Source organism: Pseudorca crassidens, chromosome 1, assembly GCF_039906515.1.
Source record: "Pseudorca crassidens isolate mPseCra1 chromosome 1, mPseCra1.hap1, whole genome shotgun sequence".
NCBI lineage: Eukaryota > Metazoa > Chordata > Mammalia > Artiodactyla > Delphinidae > Pseudorca > Pseudorca crassidens.
In genome coordinates this window covers 116060512-116079513 of record NC_090296.1, presented here as the reverse complement: position 1 = coordinate 116079513, position 19002 = coordinate 116060512, and the positions used below count along the sequence as shown (strand labels likewise).

The 19002-nt window shown below is 39.8% G+C and overlaps 1 protein-coding gene across 3 annotated transcripts in view; it reads right to left on the bottom strand.

The window, feature by feature from the left end:
• The window catches only part of PIAS1 (protein inhibitor of activated STAT 1), a 121674-nt gene extending 103075 nt beyond the window's left edge, over positions 1 to 18599 (bottom strand). For 2 of the 3 annotated variants that reach the window (XM_067751799.1, XM_067751808.1), the window contains exon 1: positions 18520 to 18599. In XM_067751799.1, coding sequence (XP_067607900.1) covers positions 18520 to 18543 — 24 coding nt within the window. In that variant the 5' untranslated portion in view covers positions 18544 to 18599. Of the gene's footprint in view, positions 1 to 17610; positions 17812 to 18519 lie in introns of those variants that run through there. The other variant, XM_067751803.1, reaches the window with a different exon arrangement.
• Positions 18600 to 19002: the final 403 nt, after the last annotated feature.

The following is a 19002-nucleotide window of genomic DNA, read 5'->3' as shown; positions in this document are numbered from 1 at the left end:
TCTGCCTGCCAATGCAGGGGACACGGGTTCGAGCCCTGGTCTGGGAAGATCTCACATGCCGTGGAGCAACTAGGCCCATGAGCCACAGCTACTGAGCCTGCGCTCCGCAACGAGAGGCCGCGACAGTGAGAGGCCCGCGCACCGCGATGAAGAGTGGCACCCGCTCGCCGCAACTAGAGAAAGCCCTCGCACAGAAATGAAGACCCAACACAGCCAATAAATAAATAAATAAATAAATTTATAATATATATATATGTGTCATACATGAGTTGATCCAGTAAAAATGATAAACCCAATATGTATTAAATGCTTATAATATGCCAATTACATATTAATTATAGTAGCATGAGTATCTTACTTAACCGTCACATGAACCCAAGAGACAGACCAATATTATTCCCATCTATGGAGAGAACTGATGCTAAACAGTAAATAAGTAGACAAGTGATGGAGACAGGGCTTAAACCTGACCTGACTTCAGAGCTCAAATTTATAACCACCAACCAATACAAGTGTCTTATCACAAATCTTACCCAGGACAGAGTATGTGTTACACTGGGATGGGGACACTAAATGACAGTGAGAGAAATTAGACTCTACAGAGTGAACAAGCAGCAGAATAAATGCTTATTTGGGGACAGTAAACATGTGATAAAAATAGTTTAAGGTTATTCAAGTAGCCACCTATAGGATGGATGAAACAAGACTAAGAAAATAAGACTTCTAGCTAAAAGACATAGCAACAAGCAAGAATTAATTATCTACATGTAAGAAGAAACTGTGACAGTGGAAACAGAGGAGACAGGACCAAGAAATACTGCAAAGAAAATCTGCAAGAACGTTCAATAATCTAGATAAAGTGTCTTTTAAAAAGCAGTGCTATACATGATCATGAGAACAATCGTTCACTTTTCAAATAGTAAAGCTTTATGGACTTCCCTGCTGGCACAGCGGTTAAGAATCTACCTGCCAGTACAGGGCACATGGGTTCAAACCCTGGTCCAGGAAGATCCCACATGCCGTGGAGCAACTAAGTCCGTGTACCACAACTACTGAGCCTGCGCTCTAGAGCCTGCGAGCCACAACTACTGAAGCCCACACACCTAGAGCCCGTGCTCCTCAACAAGAGAAGCCACCGCAATGAGAAGCCCACGCACAACGAAGTGTAGCCCCCGCTCGCCACAGCTACAGAAAGCCTGCGCGCAGCAACAGAGACCCAACACAGCCAAAAATTTTAAAATATATAAATAAATTTATAAAAAAATAAAATAAAGCTTTAAGAAATTTTAAGTCCATCAAATTATAAAAGAATGAATATTTTTTCACAAACTCCTCCAACTAAAACCAAACAAAATGTTGCATTTACAACTGGAGATATCATCTAATTTAAGTTTCAGACAAGATGCGATGAAAGATACATTACACTTTATCTGAGAGAAAGTTAAGAAGTGTAAAAGGAAGAATAGATAAATACTAACAAAACAAAAAGTGATAAAAAATGCATTCTGTAACTATACAAAATCTTTAAATCACAGCCTTCAATCTGGGTCCCAAGTAAAAACCTTAGAGGGAAAGTATCAAGAGAACTATTTCAGAGTAACCGGTGTAACCTATTCAATCAAAGTTAGAGCTAGTAAATAGCGGAGCTCAGACTCAAAAGTCAGATGCCAAAGTCCACACAATGCTGCAGAGTACTGACAATTACAGACATTATTAGGGAATTTGAAATGAGTTTGTTTTTTTTTGCCGCACCACACGCCATACAGAACTCCCCTGACCAGGGATCGAACCCGGACCCTCTGCAGTGGAAGCACGCAGTCTTAACCATTGGACCACCAAGGAAGTCCATGAAATGATGTTTTTCTTTTTTTAGTTTTTGTTTTTCTAATTTTGGCTGCGTTGGGTCTTCATTGCTGCACACGGGTTTTTTTTTTCTCTAGTTGCGGAGAGCGGGGGCTACTCTTCATTGCGGTGCGCGGGCCTCTCACCGTGGCGGCCTCTCATTGCGCAGCGCGGGCTCTAGGCGCGTGGGCTCAGTAGTTGTGGCGCACAGGCTTAGTTGCTCCACGGCATGTGGGATCCTCCCAGACCAGGGATCGAACTCGTGTCCCCTGCATTGGCAGGGAGATTCCCAACCACTGCACCACCAGGGAAGCCCTGAAATGATGTTTTTAAAAACTGTAGAATCACAGGATCATAACATAAAATAGGACTTTATTTTTTTTATTTATTTTTCTTTAAGTATACCTGACTTACAATGTTGTTAGTTTAAAATAGAACTTTAGCAATCATCTTGTCCAACTCTCCATCTAATATATGAAGTTCTACTGTAACCTCCTTAACTGATGGTCTCTCAGCCTCTACTGAAACACTTACATGAGTTCACAATCTAATCGTAAAACATCCTACATTACTAAAAAGCTCTATGAATTGAAATTTTCCTTAAACTTCTACCCAGTGGTTCTAAAATTTCATCCTGTTGGTACAGACCCCTTCCCACCCTGGCCATCATACTCAGAGTGAATGAAATAATCCAGATAATAGTTTGACTACGCTTAGTACTATCTCTCTTATTATGAACAGAGCTATTTCTACCAGTGCAACCTAATAAGGCATTTTAGACTGACTGGCCTGTTTTATTTAGGCAAGTGGAAGGATGTTGTACGTTATGATTTTCCTTCAGCAGGGACAGGGAGTCACGTCCACATCATATTGTCACTCACATTAAGCTTGAGGTTAACTAAAACCTTTATTCAATTGTTTTCACATGACATGCTACTAGGTTAAACCTCCTCATCCTCTAATACAATTTTTAAAATTTAAAAATAGAACTTTATATACAGTGCTGTTAAACTTCGTTTTTTCCAAGTTCATTATTCCAACCTTTCAAAACCCTGAAGAACTGCACCCTGCACTCTCTACTGCAGCATTTATCACACAGTGTTGTAAACAGCTGATTTTCTAGTCTATGTCCTCCCCTAGACTTTGAGCCTTTCAAGGACACTTTTCTCCATATCACCTATGCTAAGTATGGTAGATGACATCTAGTAAGTGCACAGGAGATGATGATGATGAATTAATTCCTCTTGATTTTGTCATCTAACATTCTTCCCAGCTTTCTGACACCTACAAAATCTGAGAGTTTTGCTACTTAAATATTCACACAGGTCATCCTTAAAACCTGGGATATAACAGGGTCAAGACTATAGAGCCCAGTGGCACATGATAAGAAATTCCCCTCCATATAACAAGGTTTAAGGTTACAAATAAGATTGTTCAACTACTTAGGATTCAGATGATTATTTTTCCCCAAGATTCTCCAATATTAAGGTAATTATTCAATAAACACTATCCAGGGTGCACAAAAAAAACAATTAAGGTTATCATATGCTAGTCTTGATTTATAGCTTTCAGAGAAAAACAAGCTTAGAAAAAGATACATACAATTTTTTTTTTTTTTTTTTTGTGGTACGCGGGCCTCTCACTGTTGTGGCCTCTCCTGCTGCGGCGCACAGGCTCCGGACGCGCAGGCTCAGCAGCCATGACTCACAGGCCCACCCGCTCCGCGGCATCTTCCCGGACTGGGGCACGAACCCATGTCCCCTGCATCAGCAGGCGAACTCTCAACCACTGCGCCACCAGGCAAGCCCCTTTTTTTTTTTTTTGGCCACACTACAAGACTTGCAGGATCTTAGTTCCCCAACCAGGGATTGAACCCAGGCCCTTGCAGTGAAAGCACTGAGTCCTAACCACTGGACCTCCAGGGAATTCCCACAAATGTTGTTTTTATTTTATTTAAAAAAATTATTTTCCATTATGGTTTATTATAGGATATTGAATATAGTTCCCTGTGCTACACAGTAGGACCTTGTTGTCCATCCATTCTATATGTAATAGTTTGCATCTACCAACCCCAAACTCCCAGTCCATCCCTCTCCCACCTCTCCTTCCCCGTTGGCAACCACAAGTCTGTTCTCTATGTCTGTGAGTCTGTTTCTGCTTTGTAGATAGGTTCATTTCTGTCACATTTTAGATTCCACATATAAGTGACATCATATAGTATGTCTTTCTCTTTCTGACTTACTTCACTTAGTATGATAATCTCTAGGTCCATCCATGTTGCTACAAATGGCATTATTTCATTTTTTATGGCTGAGTAATATTCCATTGTATGTATGTACCACATCTTCTTTATCCATTCATCTGTTTGTGGACATTTAGGTTGTTCCCATGTCTTGGCTATTATGAACATAGGGGTGCCTGTATCTTCTTGAATTATAGTTTTGTCCAGAAATACACCCAGGGGTGGGATTGCTGGATCATATGGCAACTCTACTTTTAGTTTTTTGAGGAACCTCCAGTGTTCTCCATAGTGGCTGCACCAACTTACATTACCCCCAACAGTGTAGGAGGGTTCCCTTTTCTCCACACCCTCTCCAGCATTTGTTATTTGCAGACTTTTTAATGATGGCCATTCTGACCAGTGTGAGGTTGTACCTCACTGTAGTTCTGATTTGCATTTCTCTAATAATTAGCAATGTTGAGCATCTTTTTCAGGTGCCTACTGACCATCTGTATGTCTTCTTTTGATAAGTGTCTATTTAAGTCTTCTGCCCATTTTGATTGGGTTGTTGTTGTTGAGTTCTTTGAGCTGTTTGTATATTTTGGAAATTAAACCCTGTTGGTCACATCATTTGCAAATATTTTCTCCCATTCCATAGGTTGTCTTTTCGTTTTGTTTATGGTTTCCTTTGCTGTGCAAAAGCTTTAAGTTTGATTAGGTCCCATTTGTTTATTTTTGTTTTTATTTCTATTGCCTTGGGAGACTGATGTAAGGAAACACTGGTACAATTTATGTCACAGAATGTTTTGCCTATGATCTCCTCTATGATCTCTTCTAGGAGTTTTATAGCGTTTTGCCTTTTTTTTTTGAATTTCTGAATTCTATTTTATCTATTTTTTTATACAGCAGTTTCTTATTAGTTATCTATTTTATACATATTACACCACCACCACACCCCCCACCACTTTCCCCCCTTGGTGTCCATACGTTTGTTCTCTACATGTGTCTCTATTTCTGCCCTGCAAACTATTTCATCTGTACCATTTTTCTAGGTTCCACATATATGCATTAATATACAATATTTGTTTTTCTCTTTTTGACTTATTTCACTCCATATGACAGCCTCTAGATCCATCCACATCTCTACCAATGACCCAATTTCGTTCCTTTCATTCCTTTTTATGGCTGAGTAATATTCCATTGTATATACGTACCACATCTTCTTTATCCATTCATCTGTCGATGGGCATTTAGGTTGCTTCCATGACCTGGCTATTGTAAATAGTGCTGCAATGAACATCGGGGTGCATGTGTCTTTTTGAATTATGGTTTTCTCTCGGTATATGCCCAGTAGTGGGATTGCTGGGTCATATGGTAATTCTATTTTTAGTTTTTTAAGGAACCTCCATACTGTTCTCCATAGTGGCCATATCAATCTACATTCCCAGCAACAGTGCAAGAGGGTTCCCTTTCTCCACACCCTCTCCAGCATTTGTTGTTTGTAGATTTTCTGATGATGCCCATTCTGACTGGTGTGAGGTGATACTTCATTGCAGTTTTGCAATGAGGTGATACCTCACTGCAGCTTTTCATGTGTATAGCGTTCTGTCTTATATTCAAGTCTTTAAGCCATTTTATTTTTGTGCATGGTGTGAAGGTGTGTTCTAACTTCACTGATTTACATGCAGCTGTCCAACTTTCCCAGAATCACTTGCTGAAGAGACTTTTCCCCATTTTATACTCTTGTATCCTTTGTTGAAGATTAATTGACCGTAAGTGTGTGGGTTTATTTCTGGGCTCTCTATTCTGTTCCATTGATCCATATGTCTGTTTTTGTGCCAATACCACACTGTTTTGATTACTGTAGCTTTGTAGTATTGTCTGAAGTCTGGGATGATTATGCCTCCTGCTTTATTCTTTTTCCTCAGGATTGCTTTTGCAATTCTGGGTCTTTTATGATTCCATATAAATTTTAGGATTATTTGTTCTACCTCTATGAAAAATACCATTGGTAATTTGATAGGGATCACGTTAAATTGGTGTATTGCTTTGGGTAGTATGGCCTTTTTAACAATATTAATTCTTCCAGTCCAAGAGCATGGGATATCTTTCCATTTCTTTGACTCATCTTCAATTTCCTTTACTAATGTTCTATAGTTCCCATCATATAAGTCTTTCACCTCCTTGGTCAGGTGTATTCCTAAGGTTTTGGGGGTTTTTTTGGTGTGATTTTAAAAGGTATTGTTTTTTTAAACAACCCATTCAAAAAATGGGCAGAAAACTTAAATAGACATTTCTCCAAAGAAGACATACAGATGACCAAGAGGCACAGGAAAAGATGCTCAACATCGCTTAGTATTAGAGATGCAAATCAAAACTACAATGAGATATCACCTCACACAAGTCAGAATGGCCATCATCAGAAAGTCTACAAACAATAAATGCTGGCGAGAGTGTAGAGAAAAGGGAACCCTCCTACACTACAGGTGGGAATGTAAATTGGTACAGCCACTATGGAGAACAGCATGGAGGTTGCTTAGGAAACTAAAAATAGAGCTACCATATGATCCAGCAATCCCACTCCCTGGGCATATAGCCAGAGAAAAACATGGTTCAAAAGGATACATAAACCCTAATGTTCATTGCAGCACTATTTACAATAGCCAAGATGTGGAAGCAACCTAAATGTCCACTGACAGATGAATGGATAAAGAAGATGTGGTACATATATACAGTGGAATACTACTCGGCCATTAAAAAGGATGAAATAATGCCATTTGCAGCAACATGGATGGACCTAGAGATTATCATACTAAGTAAGTCAAACAGAGAAAGACATGTATGATATCACTTATATAGGGAATCTTTAAAAAAGATACAAATGAACTTATTTACAAAACAGAAACAGACTCACAGACTTAGAGAACAAACTTATGGTTACCAGTGGGAGGGTTGGAGGGGGAGGGATAGACTGGCAGTTTGGGATTGATGTGTACACGCTGCTATATTTAAAACAGATAACGAACAGGGACCTACTGTATAGCACAGGGAACTCTGCTCAATATTCTGTAATAACCTAAATGGGAAAATAATTTGAAAAAGAATAGATTCATGTATATGTATATCTGAATCACTTTGCTGTACACCTGAAACACAAGGTTGTTAATCAACTATACTCCAATCAAATATTTTAAAAATAAATACAATTTTTAAAAAGGTATTGTTTTTTACATTCCTTTTCTGATATTTCATTGTTAAAGAAATGCAACTGATTTCTGCATGTTAATCTTGTATCCTGCTACCTTGCTGAATTCATTTTTCAGTTCTAGTAGTTTTTGTATGGAGTTTTCAGGGTTTTCTATATATAGTATGTCATCTGCACATAATGACTATTTTATGAGGTTATATTTTTTAAACTTCAAATTTTACTCATTGTAATAAAGTTAGCTGCCCAGATATGACAGAACAAAATCCCAAATAAAACGTAAAACTGAGAAGCAATCTGATTGAGCTTCACATTAAAAAGCTCCAATTTAAATGACAGGATACTCCAAGTCACCGTTTTCCAAACTACGTTCATACGGTTAATAGATATTCAGAGTAATAGGGTGCTGGGGAAAAACTGGTCCAGGAGGGACTTCCCTGGTGGTCCTGTGGTTACGACTTTGCCTTCCAATGCACAGGGTGAGGGTTTGATCTCTGGTCAGGAAGCTAAGATCCCACATGCCTTGGGGACAAAAAACCAAAACAAACAACCAAAAGCAATACTGTAACAAATTCAAATAAGGACCAAAAAAAAAAACAAAACGGTCCAGGAAATTCAAGAGTCTATAATTCCCCATCATGCCCTCCCTTCTCAAATAACATTCACACATTAAAGGTCCTAAGAAGTCTAGCAGAAGAAGTATGTTAACTTTGCATCCAACATTTTACAAATTTACTTGGCCACAAAACTCTTCTTTATTAATATCATTTTAAAATCACTGTCATCTCATTTCTTAGCACTTCACAAAAAAAGTATTTTAGAAAAAATTACAAGATCTTCAAGTTTTCCATTTTACATCTGTTGTTCTAGCAACATTATTAAAAGCATCCCCTTCCACTCTTAAAAGTGTCCCACTTTGGTTGATAAATTATATATGGTCACTCTAATACTCTAAAACTAAACACAGGGACTTCCCTGGTGGCACAGTGGTTAAGAATCTGTCTGCCAATGCAGGGGAAATGGGTTTGAGCCCTGGTCTGGGAAGATCCCACGTGCCGCGGAGCAACTAAGCCCGTGTGCCACAACTACTGAGCCTGCACTCTAGAGCCCGCAAGCCACAACTACTGAGCCTGCGTGCCACAACTACTGAAGCCTGCACGCCTAGAGCCCATGCTCCGCAACAAGAGAAGCCACCGTAATGAGAAGCCTGCGCACCGCAACAAAGAGTAGCCCCTGCTTGCTGCAACCAGAGAAAGCCCGTGCAGCAACGAGGACCCAACGCAGCCAAAAATAAATAAATTTTTTAAAATAAAATAAAAGTGGATAAGATGGTAAATTTTAAGTTATGTATATATTACTATAATTAAAAACTTTTAAAGAAAAAAGAAAACAAAATTTTTAAAGATTTGTCATTTAAAAATAATAAATTACTTAACATATATCAAAATATTAAATTAAAAAGACTATTCCAAGACAAAAAAAATTGTAAAAATAGTCATTATTTTACATTTTTGCACATCTGTTTAATGTCTGGTTTAAAAAAGACAGCCTCATTTTCATATCCACTTTCACATTCAATCTGCATTAGGTTGTTTTGATTGAAGTACATGAAGAAAATTCAGCATCATGCAGATATGTAGTGGAAAAAGATGGCATATTTCAATAGCTTTCTCAGATAACTGTGGATATTCTTTGGTCCTCTACCAAAACTCAACAAGTGGCAGTTTCTTAAAGGCTGTTCCAATATGGAATCTGAAACCATATCAATGAACATTTCCTACTCTGATATACTCAAGTCCGTTGGTTTGTCTTACATTTCCAATGGATCTTTTTACTATTTTGCAATACCATGCATTGATTATTTAGAAAGTATTGGTTCAGTGAGTTATGCAGTTCTTCCAAATGTTGACCCTTTCACTTTACAACTTCAATATATAACATTCATTAATACCACCCGGGAGACTTCCCTGGTAGCGCAGTGGTTACGAATCCACCCGCCAGTGCAGGGGACACGGGTCCGATCCTTGGTCCAGGAAGATCCCACGTGCCGCGGAGCAACTAAGCCCATGTGCCACAACTACTGAGCCTGCACTCTAGAGCCCGTGCGCTGCGACTACTGAAGCCCACACACATAGAGCCTGTGCTCCACAAGAGAATCCACTGTAATGAGAAGCCTACGCACCACAACGAAGAGTAGCCCCTGCTCACTGCAACTAGAGAAAGCCTGTGTGCAGCAACGAAGACCCAACACAGCCAAAAAATAAATAAAATTAAAATAAAATAAAACCACCACCACTGATCTTATCCAAAAAAAAAAAAAAAGTCAAGTATTGGGAAACTGTCAAGCTCAAAGCGGCAAACATAAATCTTCCAAAATTTTATTTTCACTTGAAAGCTGAAATTTTATCATTAGCAACAAATATTGTCAGTTTGTCTTGCTGTGACAGGCTCACTTGGTTTAGTTTCGAGAAAATGTCTGCCGAATACCCAAGTCTTTATAACCATACTTTGTCAGCCATTCTTTCAAATAAAAATGGTATCCCATTAAAAAAGTAGCTAGTTCAGGGCTTCCCTGGTGGCGCAGTGGTTGAGAGTCCGCCTGCCGATGCAGGGGACACGGGTTCATGCCCCGGTCCGGGAAGATCCCACATGCCGCGGAGCGGCTGCGCCCGTGAGCCATGGCCGCTGAGCCTGCGCGTCCGGAGCCTGTGCTCCGCAACGGGAGAGGCCACAACAGTGAGAGGCCCACGTACCGCAAAACAAACAAACATAAACAAACAAACAAAAAAGTAGCTAGTTCAGCATGCCAACTCAAACAACTGCACAAGTTCTTTTTCTTGAATTAACCATCATCAGATTTGGTGTTCAGTAAAAGTGGTTTACAGGACTTTTCATCACACAAAATATATTTTAAAACGTATTCAAGAATTGAGACATAATGAAATTAATAAGTTTTATTGCTTCATCATCTTAATTCCAAGTGCATGATGTCATAAACTAGTACAGTTTAGTGTTACTGCCTTAATTCATGTAATTTTACCCACCACTGATTTTACAAATGTCAATATAGCAAATAATGTCTTACTTCTATTGAGAAAATAGTTTTGACCTGCAGGATCCCCAGAAAGAGTCTGGAGAACTACCAGAGTTCTGGGAAACACACTTTGAGAACCACTGTAATAGGTGGTGCATTACTTGGATGATTAAGAAACAAATATTTTTAGTACATATCCCACTATAACAAGAGTGTTTAAATAAATACACACATTTATATGGTGATATGCTCAAACCAACTGATAATCTGGTATTTCACATACAGTCGGAACTCAAACATATAATGAACGACAGAATATGATACTTCCTGAATAAATAACAAATAATTACCAAATACCTACTATAAGCTAGACTCTGACCTAGGTGCCTCTATGTTCTCTTTCTTGGGTAACTCACAGAAGCCCATAGACCAGACTGATGATTTTAATACATGAGAAAAATATTTACCCTGAAATCTTTCAGATCTTAAGATTAGACCTACATGGCTACAAGAAAAAGTCTTAAAATTCACCATAATGCATAAGATAGCATGTTTAAATTCTATTTTAAGCACTATGCCATGAAGCTAAAAACAGGCTTGCTCACATTCAGAAACCCAAATACAAAATGAATTGCTTTGGCTGTGTACTGCCAGCACCCCATAAAGAGCCTACATTCATTTCTCCTCAAGCCAAACAACCCTTACCTGTTACAGTTTTCATTCCTATTTTTAAGTGAGACTCCAATATTAATATTATAGGAGTTACATTCAATGTGGCAACTATTTTTTTTAAAAAAAATATAGGAAACCATCAAAACAAGTTAAGAACTTTTAGACATATACACTGATAAATTCAAGAGGTAAACCTCTACAAACATACATATGAAATATTTGCACTGTAAAAAAGAAAGAGACCATCTCGTTTTGGCACATGTCATGGAAAGAGCTTCAATATAGTATACAGTTAAGTGAAAAAAGTCAAAGGATACTGTATATAGTATGATTATGTATAGTAATACATATACATTCATTCAATAAATATTTACTTACTGAGTTCCATGTATGTCCCTAATTTGTTCTGAATCTAGACATACACACATACAATAAATTATGAATGTTATACAGACATACATAATTAAATGTCCAAAGAAAAATGAATAGGTCAGACACAAAAGACTACATATTATAGGATTCCATTTATACGAAATGTTCAATACAGGCAAATCTATAGGGACAAAAAGTAGATAGCGGTTGCCTGAGGGTGGGGTGGGTTGTGGCAATGGGGTGATAGCTGAAGGGTGCAAGATTTCTTTGGTGGGGGGGATGGGTAAGACAAATATTCTGAAACTGGTTGCGGTCATGGTTACACAACTTTGTGAATACATTAAAATACCATTTAATTGTGCACTTAAATGGGTGAAATGCATGGTATGCAAATTATACCTCAATAAAACTTATGCTCTCTCCTTCTCAAAAAATAGAATAGGTACCAAAGAGGTTGCAAGGGGTAAGGAGTGGGTGGGGTGAAGATGAAGGCCTTTAAAATTTTATTCTACTTACTGCTGTAACATTACAATGAGAAATGTAAAAGGTAAACCTAAAACAGTCTTTCATAAATTATCTGGATTTAATGTTATTCAAGTTCATCTACGCAGGAGCCACGAAAAAAAGTATGAAGATATGACCCTATCGCCGAACATTCACAATTTAGACTTGTCATATAAACATGTGCAAGTGCCCCCTCGCTAACAGAAACAAATCTTGAATGTAACTCATTTCACGAATATATCTTAGGCACCTACTGTGTCCACAGGGTAGGGATGAGGGAAAATGGAGTGGTGTACAAAGCAGAACACTAGTCAAAAATAAAAAAGCAAACTAACAGTTCTGGCTTTAAGTTAAAAACTTTTGCTATACAGTGGAGGAGACAAAACAGACACACGAAATGTACTGGAGTCAGACTATAGAAAATCTTGAATACCAAACTGAGAGCTAAGACTTTATCCTGTTTTCAATGGAAAGCCAGTGGAGTGACAGGATGAAAGGAGTGTTTGGGGAAAACTGACCTGGCAACCAAAGGGGGGAAATTGAAAGCAGAGAAGAATAGCAGGAAAGGTAAGAAAGAGATGAAGCTTTTAAAAATAGGAACATATATTAACAGTCCTGTGAAAGTTATTGATAATTCAAAGTTACTAGTTAATGTTCAAGGGGTTTATGTTTGTTTTGTTTGCTTGATCTAATGTGAAGCAGAAAAGGAAAAAAGGTGATTTCTTCATTTTGATGAATTTTAGAAGTTCATGGCTAAGAATGAAGGTTTACCAGAAAATTCTGAGGGGAGTAGGGGCTTAGGGAGTTTTTATTCACGTGCTACCACGAAACCAAGAGTAGAGGGAATCAAAAGCAATTGGGAGTTCCACAATTTTTAACATGGAAGAGGAAGTAGCACTCAAACATTCTGCAGTAAGAATAGCAAAAAAAAAAAAAGCATAACAATTAGTACTATTTCTGAAATTGATAGGAAAGGACAACTAAGTATTTTTAAGTATCTCTATCACCTATTTCTGAAAAATCCTAATGATACAATTTGTTATATAAATGCTAAAGATTTAGGTGAGGAACAAATTTAACATATCAAATTTAGAGTATGATCAATTTCATACCCTTAATTTCATCAGCTGTTCCTTCTACAGTGCAGTACTTTCAGATGTTGCACAAATAATATTCTTAATTCAATTCACACATGCATTTATTAATTGATTTAACCCATAAAGGTTCTTAAGATAGAAAAATGGTTTCATTGCCTATGTAACCTCCTTTCTCTAACAGCCTCTCCAAAACAATGTTACCTACCAATCTTACACTATGGCAACACTTCGCTTTGAGATTAAAAATATGGGTAAAGCAAAAATTCTCATAATCTATTTCATACTTTACCAAATGTTCTGATTCAGAGCATTTATATAATGTTTACTGACAGATTTACAGGAACAGAAATAATAAAGGTATAAACAACGAACAAATCAAAAATTACTTTTCACTCACAACACTTCACCTAATCAAAATCTTATTTGCACTGTTCCCTGAAGCACACAAAAAAAAGGTCTGTAGAATAAATATATTTAGCTAGAATAAAACATTTTCAGGGGATTCCCTGGTGGCACAGTGGTTAAGAATCCACCTGTCAACTCAGGGGACTCAGGTTCAAGCCCTGGTCTGGGAAGATCCCCCATGACGCGGAGAAACTAAGCCCGTGCGCCACAACTACTGAGCCTGCGCTATAGAGGCCGCGAGCCACAACTACTGAACCCCGTGAGCCCAGAGCCCATGTTCTGCAACAAGAGACGCCACCGCAATGAGAAGCCCGCGCACCGCAATCAAGAGTAGCCCCTGTTCGCCACAACTAGAGAAAGCCCACACGCAGCAACGAAGACCCAACACAGCCAAAAATAAATAAATAAATAAAATAAATTTTAAAAAAAATATTGCAAACTTTTCTATCAGGCTGTTTGTCAAGACATTGTTTAAAATAGCAAAAAAGAAAAAAAAGTGGAAGTAATCTGATTGTCCAATGATAGGGGACTACCTGAATAAAATACAATGTTACCTTTCAAATGATCATATAAGCCTATATTTACTAACCTGGAAAGACAGCCATGAAAATAGCAGATTACAAATAAAGAGTAGTACAATCTCTCTTTTGTGATGTATATACATATGCATTTACTCACAGAGGGAAAGTCTAAATGGATACCCAGATGTTAACCATGATATTTCTAAGTGCTGGGATTATAGGTGCTGTTTATTTTTGTGCTTACTTTTCAGTATTCGCTGAAACTTTCTCAAGTAAAATGATATTTGCAAGAATTAATGTCTATGATTCCAACTAACAAACTCAAAAATCTTCCTTGCAAAAAGCCCAAGGAATATCCAAAAATACCCTGGCATAGAGCAAGAGGGAAAGTATTAGCAACAACATAGCTAGAATTCTTTGTGAGCGAAGCACCCTAGAGGGCTCCAGGACTGACATGGCACCTTTAATGCAGCCTACAGTACAGGATTTTGAAATCACAAGACCGAGGCTCAAGTCCCTGCCACTTTTATCTGTATGACCTTAGGCTAGTCACTTACCTTTTCTGGGCTTACTTTATTGGTAAAAGGAAGATATTACCTGCCTTTACTACCTTAAAGAACTGACGGAAAAATCAAATGAGATAATGTGATACATTATGAACTGCAAAGTACCATATAAGACATTATTCAAACATAAAAAAAAAAACAAGGTCCTTAATGCCAGAGCAGAATACTTCAGAACACACTGCAATTCTATGAAGTAATGAACCAGAGGTTTGTTTGTTTTTAAAGGCTATGTCTCATCATAAACACTGCAGTTTTCCAGAAATTTAGATAATTCTTCCCATCCCTACTACAACTCTAAGACATTTTCTTTTCTTATCCCTAGTTACAAGCAAGAAAGGGTGCAAATTACACCGAACTCAAAAGCCTCAGCAAGAACCCTGGAGTAGCATGTTGATGGAGTTCACCAGGAGAAACCCAAGGTTAATCAGCTATGGACTCACCACTAAGCACTACTGCAATCAACAGGGATTACAAGAGACTCTTTGAAGAGAAAGACAATACAATTATCCAGGAGAAAACGGAGGAGGAAAAGGAGGTATTTCAAAACAATTATATGAAATACTTAAATATTAAAGTGTTTTACAAATTTTTAAATATTGTTCATAAACATGGTGACTTAAAACAAAAGCCATCTAAATGTGGCACTTGAGAAAAGCAACTTATGGAAATTCAATTCAAATTCATGAATAAATTGTCAGATTTACTTGCTTCTATCTGAAATAAAAGCAGACAAATTACACCACAAAGATCAAAATTAAGTGGCTAGTTCTTGAAAACAGAGGCAGAATATGACAACAGAATTTACTGACATGCTTATACAGATACTACTTTTAAAGGTATGGTTTTTAAAGTATGATTTCTCTTCCCCTTGAATTCCATTATTTACTCCACTAAAATGATAATGAACTTCTTCCTTCCCACTGTTCCTCCAGTGAGTTAAAAATGGCAATATAACGCAATTTGACTTTTAATGCAAAAAAATTTGTAATTTTTTTTTAAACTACTTTAAGAGGAGCTACATGAAGCTGTCAGATTAACTTCCAAAATCATCTGGCCATCACACCCTCCTGCTTTTGAGTTCCTAAAGACAATAAAATGCTCACTCTCTACATTCTTACAAATGTCATTTATGGGTATTCCCCTAATGAAAAATTAAACCTTTCATAAACAAATTAGTACAGAGAACTTTTTGATATGTCTGACTCATAATCTAATTTTTATTGGCAATATCTTTAAGTGTTGCAGCTTGCACAATTCCTACGGGGGTACAGATCTATCCATTTTTCCCATCTGATCTTGCAGATCTGTTATAGATTTAAAAGGACTCACTAAAATGGGTCATGAGGAAAAAAATTATGAATACAATCCACAGCAAAATGAAATGTGGGTCGTAAATAAAGATAACAAAAGTCACTATTTACTCAAAGCCTCACAGTTGGAAATCCATTGGAATACTTTTGTATTCACCTACAACTTTGAAAAATCTGAGTTTTTCTTAATTCTTACTCTGACCTTTCATTCCTTATTAGGAATAAGTGCTACTTATCTCCAAACACCACAAAAAACAAATAAACAAAATACCACTCAGAAAATATAATTTCAAAAGGAGTATCTTCCAAAGCTTACTGCACAGAAAATTACATATACACATTCTTAAATAACTATGGTAGGCGTTTCTAAGATCATCTCCTCCCCTTCAAAAAAAAAAAAGAGCAAATGTAACCACAATCAAATATAAACATGTTTAACACAGCTATTACTAACTAAGCAATTTATCACAGCTCCTCAAAGTACTGGGCACACACAATGACAGATCAGTATGTCAAGAGCAGTTATCATAAGCTGGAGAAAAAAACTGTACAACAGAACATAATATTAGAAAAAAACTCCTTTGGAAAAACTCAAGTAGATTTTGGAGAGAGCAAAACAGGAGACCAATTTTAGAAAAATAATGTTTCCCCCCAAGTGTTTAGCGTTCATCTGATGCAGGCTCATTTTTGTGAAGAGAAACTTTACCTAACAAGACTCACACCAGGGATCTGATCTATCCCCAAAGGCACTTTCTTAAAATGAGAAAGAACAAAGGAGGAAATCTCCCAGCATGTGCTTTCCATACCAGTTTCTTTGGACAGCATCAAGAGTGACAACATAGCCAGCACAAGCTTTTCAGCTTTACTCTGTAGTCCACGTAAAACAGAACTGATTAGCTATCATTCAAAAGGATTCCTAGCAAAATAAATATTAGAAGGCAAAGATCACAGCAACATAGTGACTACATTTTAAAACTACAGAAAACATGTATCTTGAAGTTGCACACTTTTTTATTTCAAGAGTTAATTACCTCCAAATACTCAAATTTCTAGGGCTTTTTCATTTCAGTCAATAGTTTGAAACTGGAAAAAACGAAACCATCCATTCTAAATCTGCTCTCCCTTAATTTGCAATTAGAAGTAAATTAAAAAAGAATGACACTCAAAGACAGAGCCTAAATATACAAATTTTGGAACGTTAACATTGAAAAACTATTGGGAAAAACGATCCCTCAGCGAAGGTTTCCACTGAAAAACTCTCCAGAAACAAACCTGGCGTTTGCTTGTTCTAGGAGTTGTCGTTTCATTATAACCGTGATAATTCTTTAAATAATTTTCATTAATTATAAAAAGACGACTCTCCCCAAAGATTTACAACTGTATATCCCGATCTCCACTCTGACAGAGATGTCAGTTCTCTGGGTCAAGATTTAACCAACTACTCGGTTCACACACAGGAAGCCACAGAGAAGGGAATATCGCGTTCACAGCCTCGAAATAATACGCGTTAGTTAAAAACTGCTTGCTACTGAACCAAAATTAATCAAGCGGAGCCCCATTTGTCACAATCCAATCATAAGGGTTCCACCCCCCCTCCCCCAACTGCTTGTGTAGTGGCATATCTGCTTCGGTAAAGAAGCCATCATCAGGTAAAGATTGGGGTGGGAGAAAAAGCGGGGAAAAGGGGGCACCCTTTCATCCAATTTCGCGAGGCGAGAGCAATTGGTACAGTTGAGAGGAAGGAAGGAACGTTCTATTTATTGGGGGTTGAAGTAGGATGAGGGAAAAATTTCGTTCAAATCAACATGGCCAGCAAGATGTCCCTACAAACAAAAGGCAACGGGGGGATATAAACACTAACCATTCACCTCCATCAGCTATAGCATCGCCATCATGGTGTGTGCAGAGACCCCCCGAAGGCTCCTCTCACCCTCCACACCAGCGAAAAGGAAGAAACGAAAAAGAAGGGAGAGTAGCTGCTTCCCACCACCTACCACTGCTTCCAAATACACACCCTTCGAGGGGGTTTCTCCCCCCGGTTGCCCGGAATCAGAGAAAAAGAGTACCGTCCCGCCCAGGCAGACTCCCCCGTCACCCCCCAGTCGAACCCCAAAGCCAGCCCGGGGTTCACTAAACTTTACTGGAGCTTCTCCCCCACATCCCCACGCCATCCCCCCAGGATCGCGCTGCCCACAAACGGGGCACCCCGGGCGCCTCCTGACAGGCGGGCAGCCGGGGAGAACCAAGTCCGGGGCGGGGGCGGCAGGGAGCCCCGGAGGGGCGGGGCGGCAGGAGCCAAGTTCCCGGGGGTCTGAGGAGAACGCCTGACAGGAGCCCGGGACTGCAAAGGAGGAAGAGGAAGCGGCGGCGGGGAGCTTTCCCAATGCCCCCAACATGAACACCCTGCCCCTGCCCCCGCTCCCCACGGGGGGCGGGGAGGCTGCCTGGAAGGTGAAGAAGCCGAGCCCCGGGGACAGCCGCGGCCCCCACCTCCCGACTCCCTATCTCTTCCCCCGCCACCCCCGCCAGAGGCGCCCACAACAATAACACGCTGGGGACGACCCGTCAGCGCCCCCGAGGCACCCGGGGCCCGCGGCCCGCCGCTGCCGGGCCCCCTCGGCTGGGGCCCGGCGCGCCGCTCCTCTCTACAACTCCAGACCCGGTTGGAGTCAGGCCCGAGCAGCCCCCCAGGGTCGGACGCATCCCCCCTGGCACCAGCGGCACAGTCTCCGTGGACGAATATTAGAAGTGAATTCGAGCTGCGCTTTACCTTTAGTTCCGCACTGTCCGCCATCTTGCGTCTGTCAGCGCAAGCGCAGTGAACATCGCCGGGGACCGCCGCTAAACCCGCCCCTCTAGCCAGCCTGGCCCCGCCCCGGCCAGTCCCCTCTCGCCCCTCCACCTCCCCGGCCCGCCCCCGGCCTCCGCCCCGCTCCGGGGGCTCGCAGCCCCGCCCCGGGCACGTACAGCTGCGAGACGGGCACGTACCATTTAAATAATGGCGCCAACCGAGGAGGTTTGACAGTTACTCCCCCCAGGCTCCCCGCCCCTCCTCCTTGCCCGGCTGGCGCCTCCGGGAAAAGGTCGGAGAGGGAGGGCTTCTGGCCTGAGCCCCGCCCCTCCGCGGCCTGCGGAACCCTTCTGCAAAGCTTCGATGCCTACAGTCACAGGAAAAAATAATACCTCTCTCCCCCAATCAGCAAGTCCTTTTCAGCACCTGCTACCTTAGAGGCTACACGTGGGCCGCAAACAA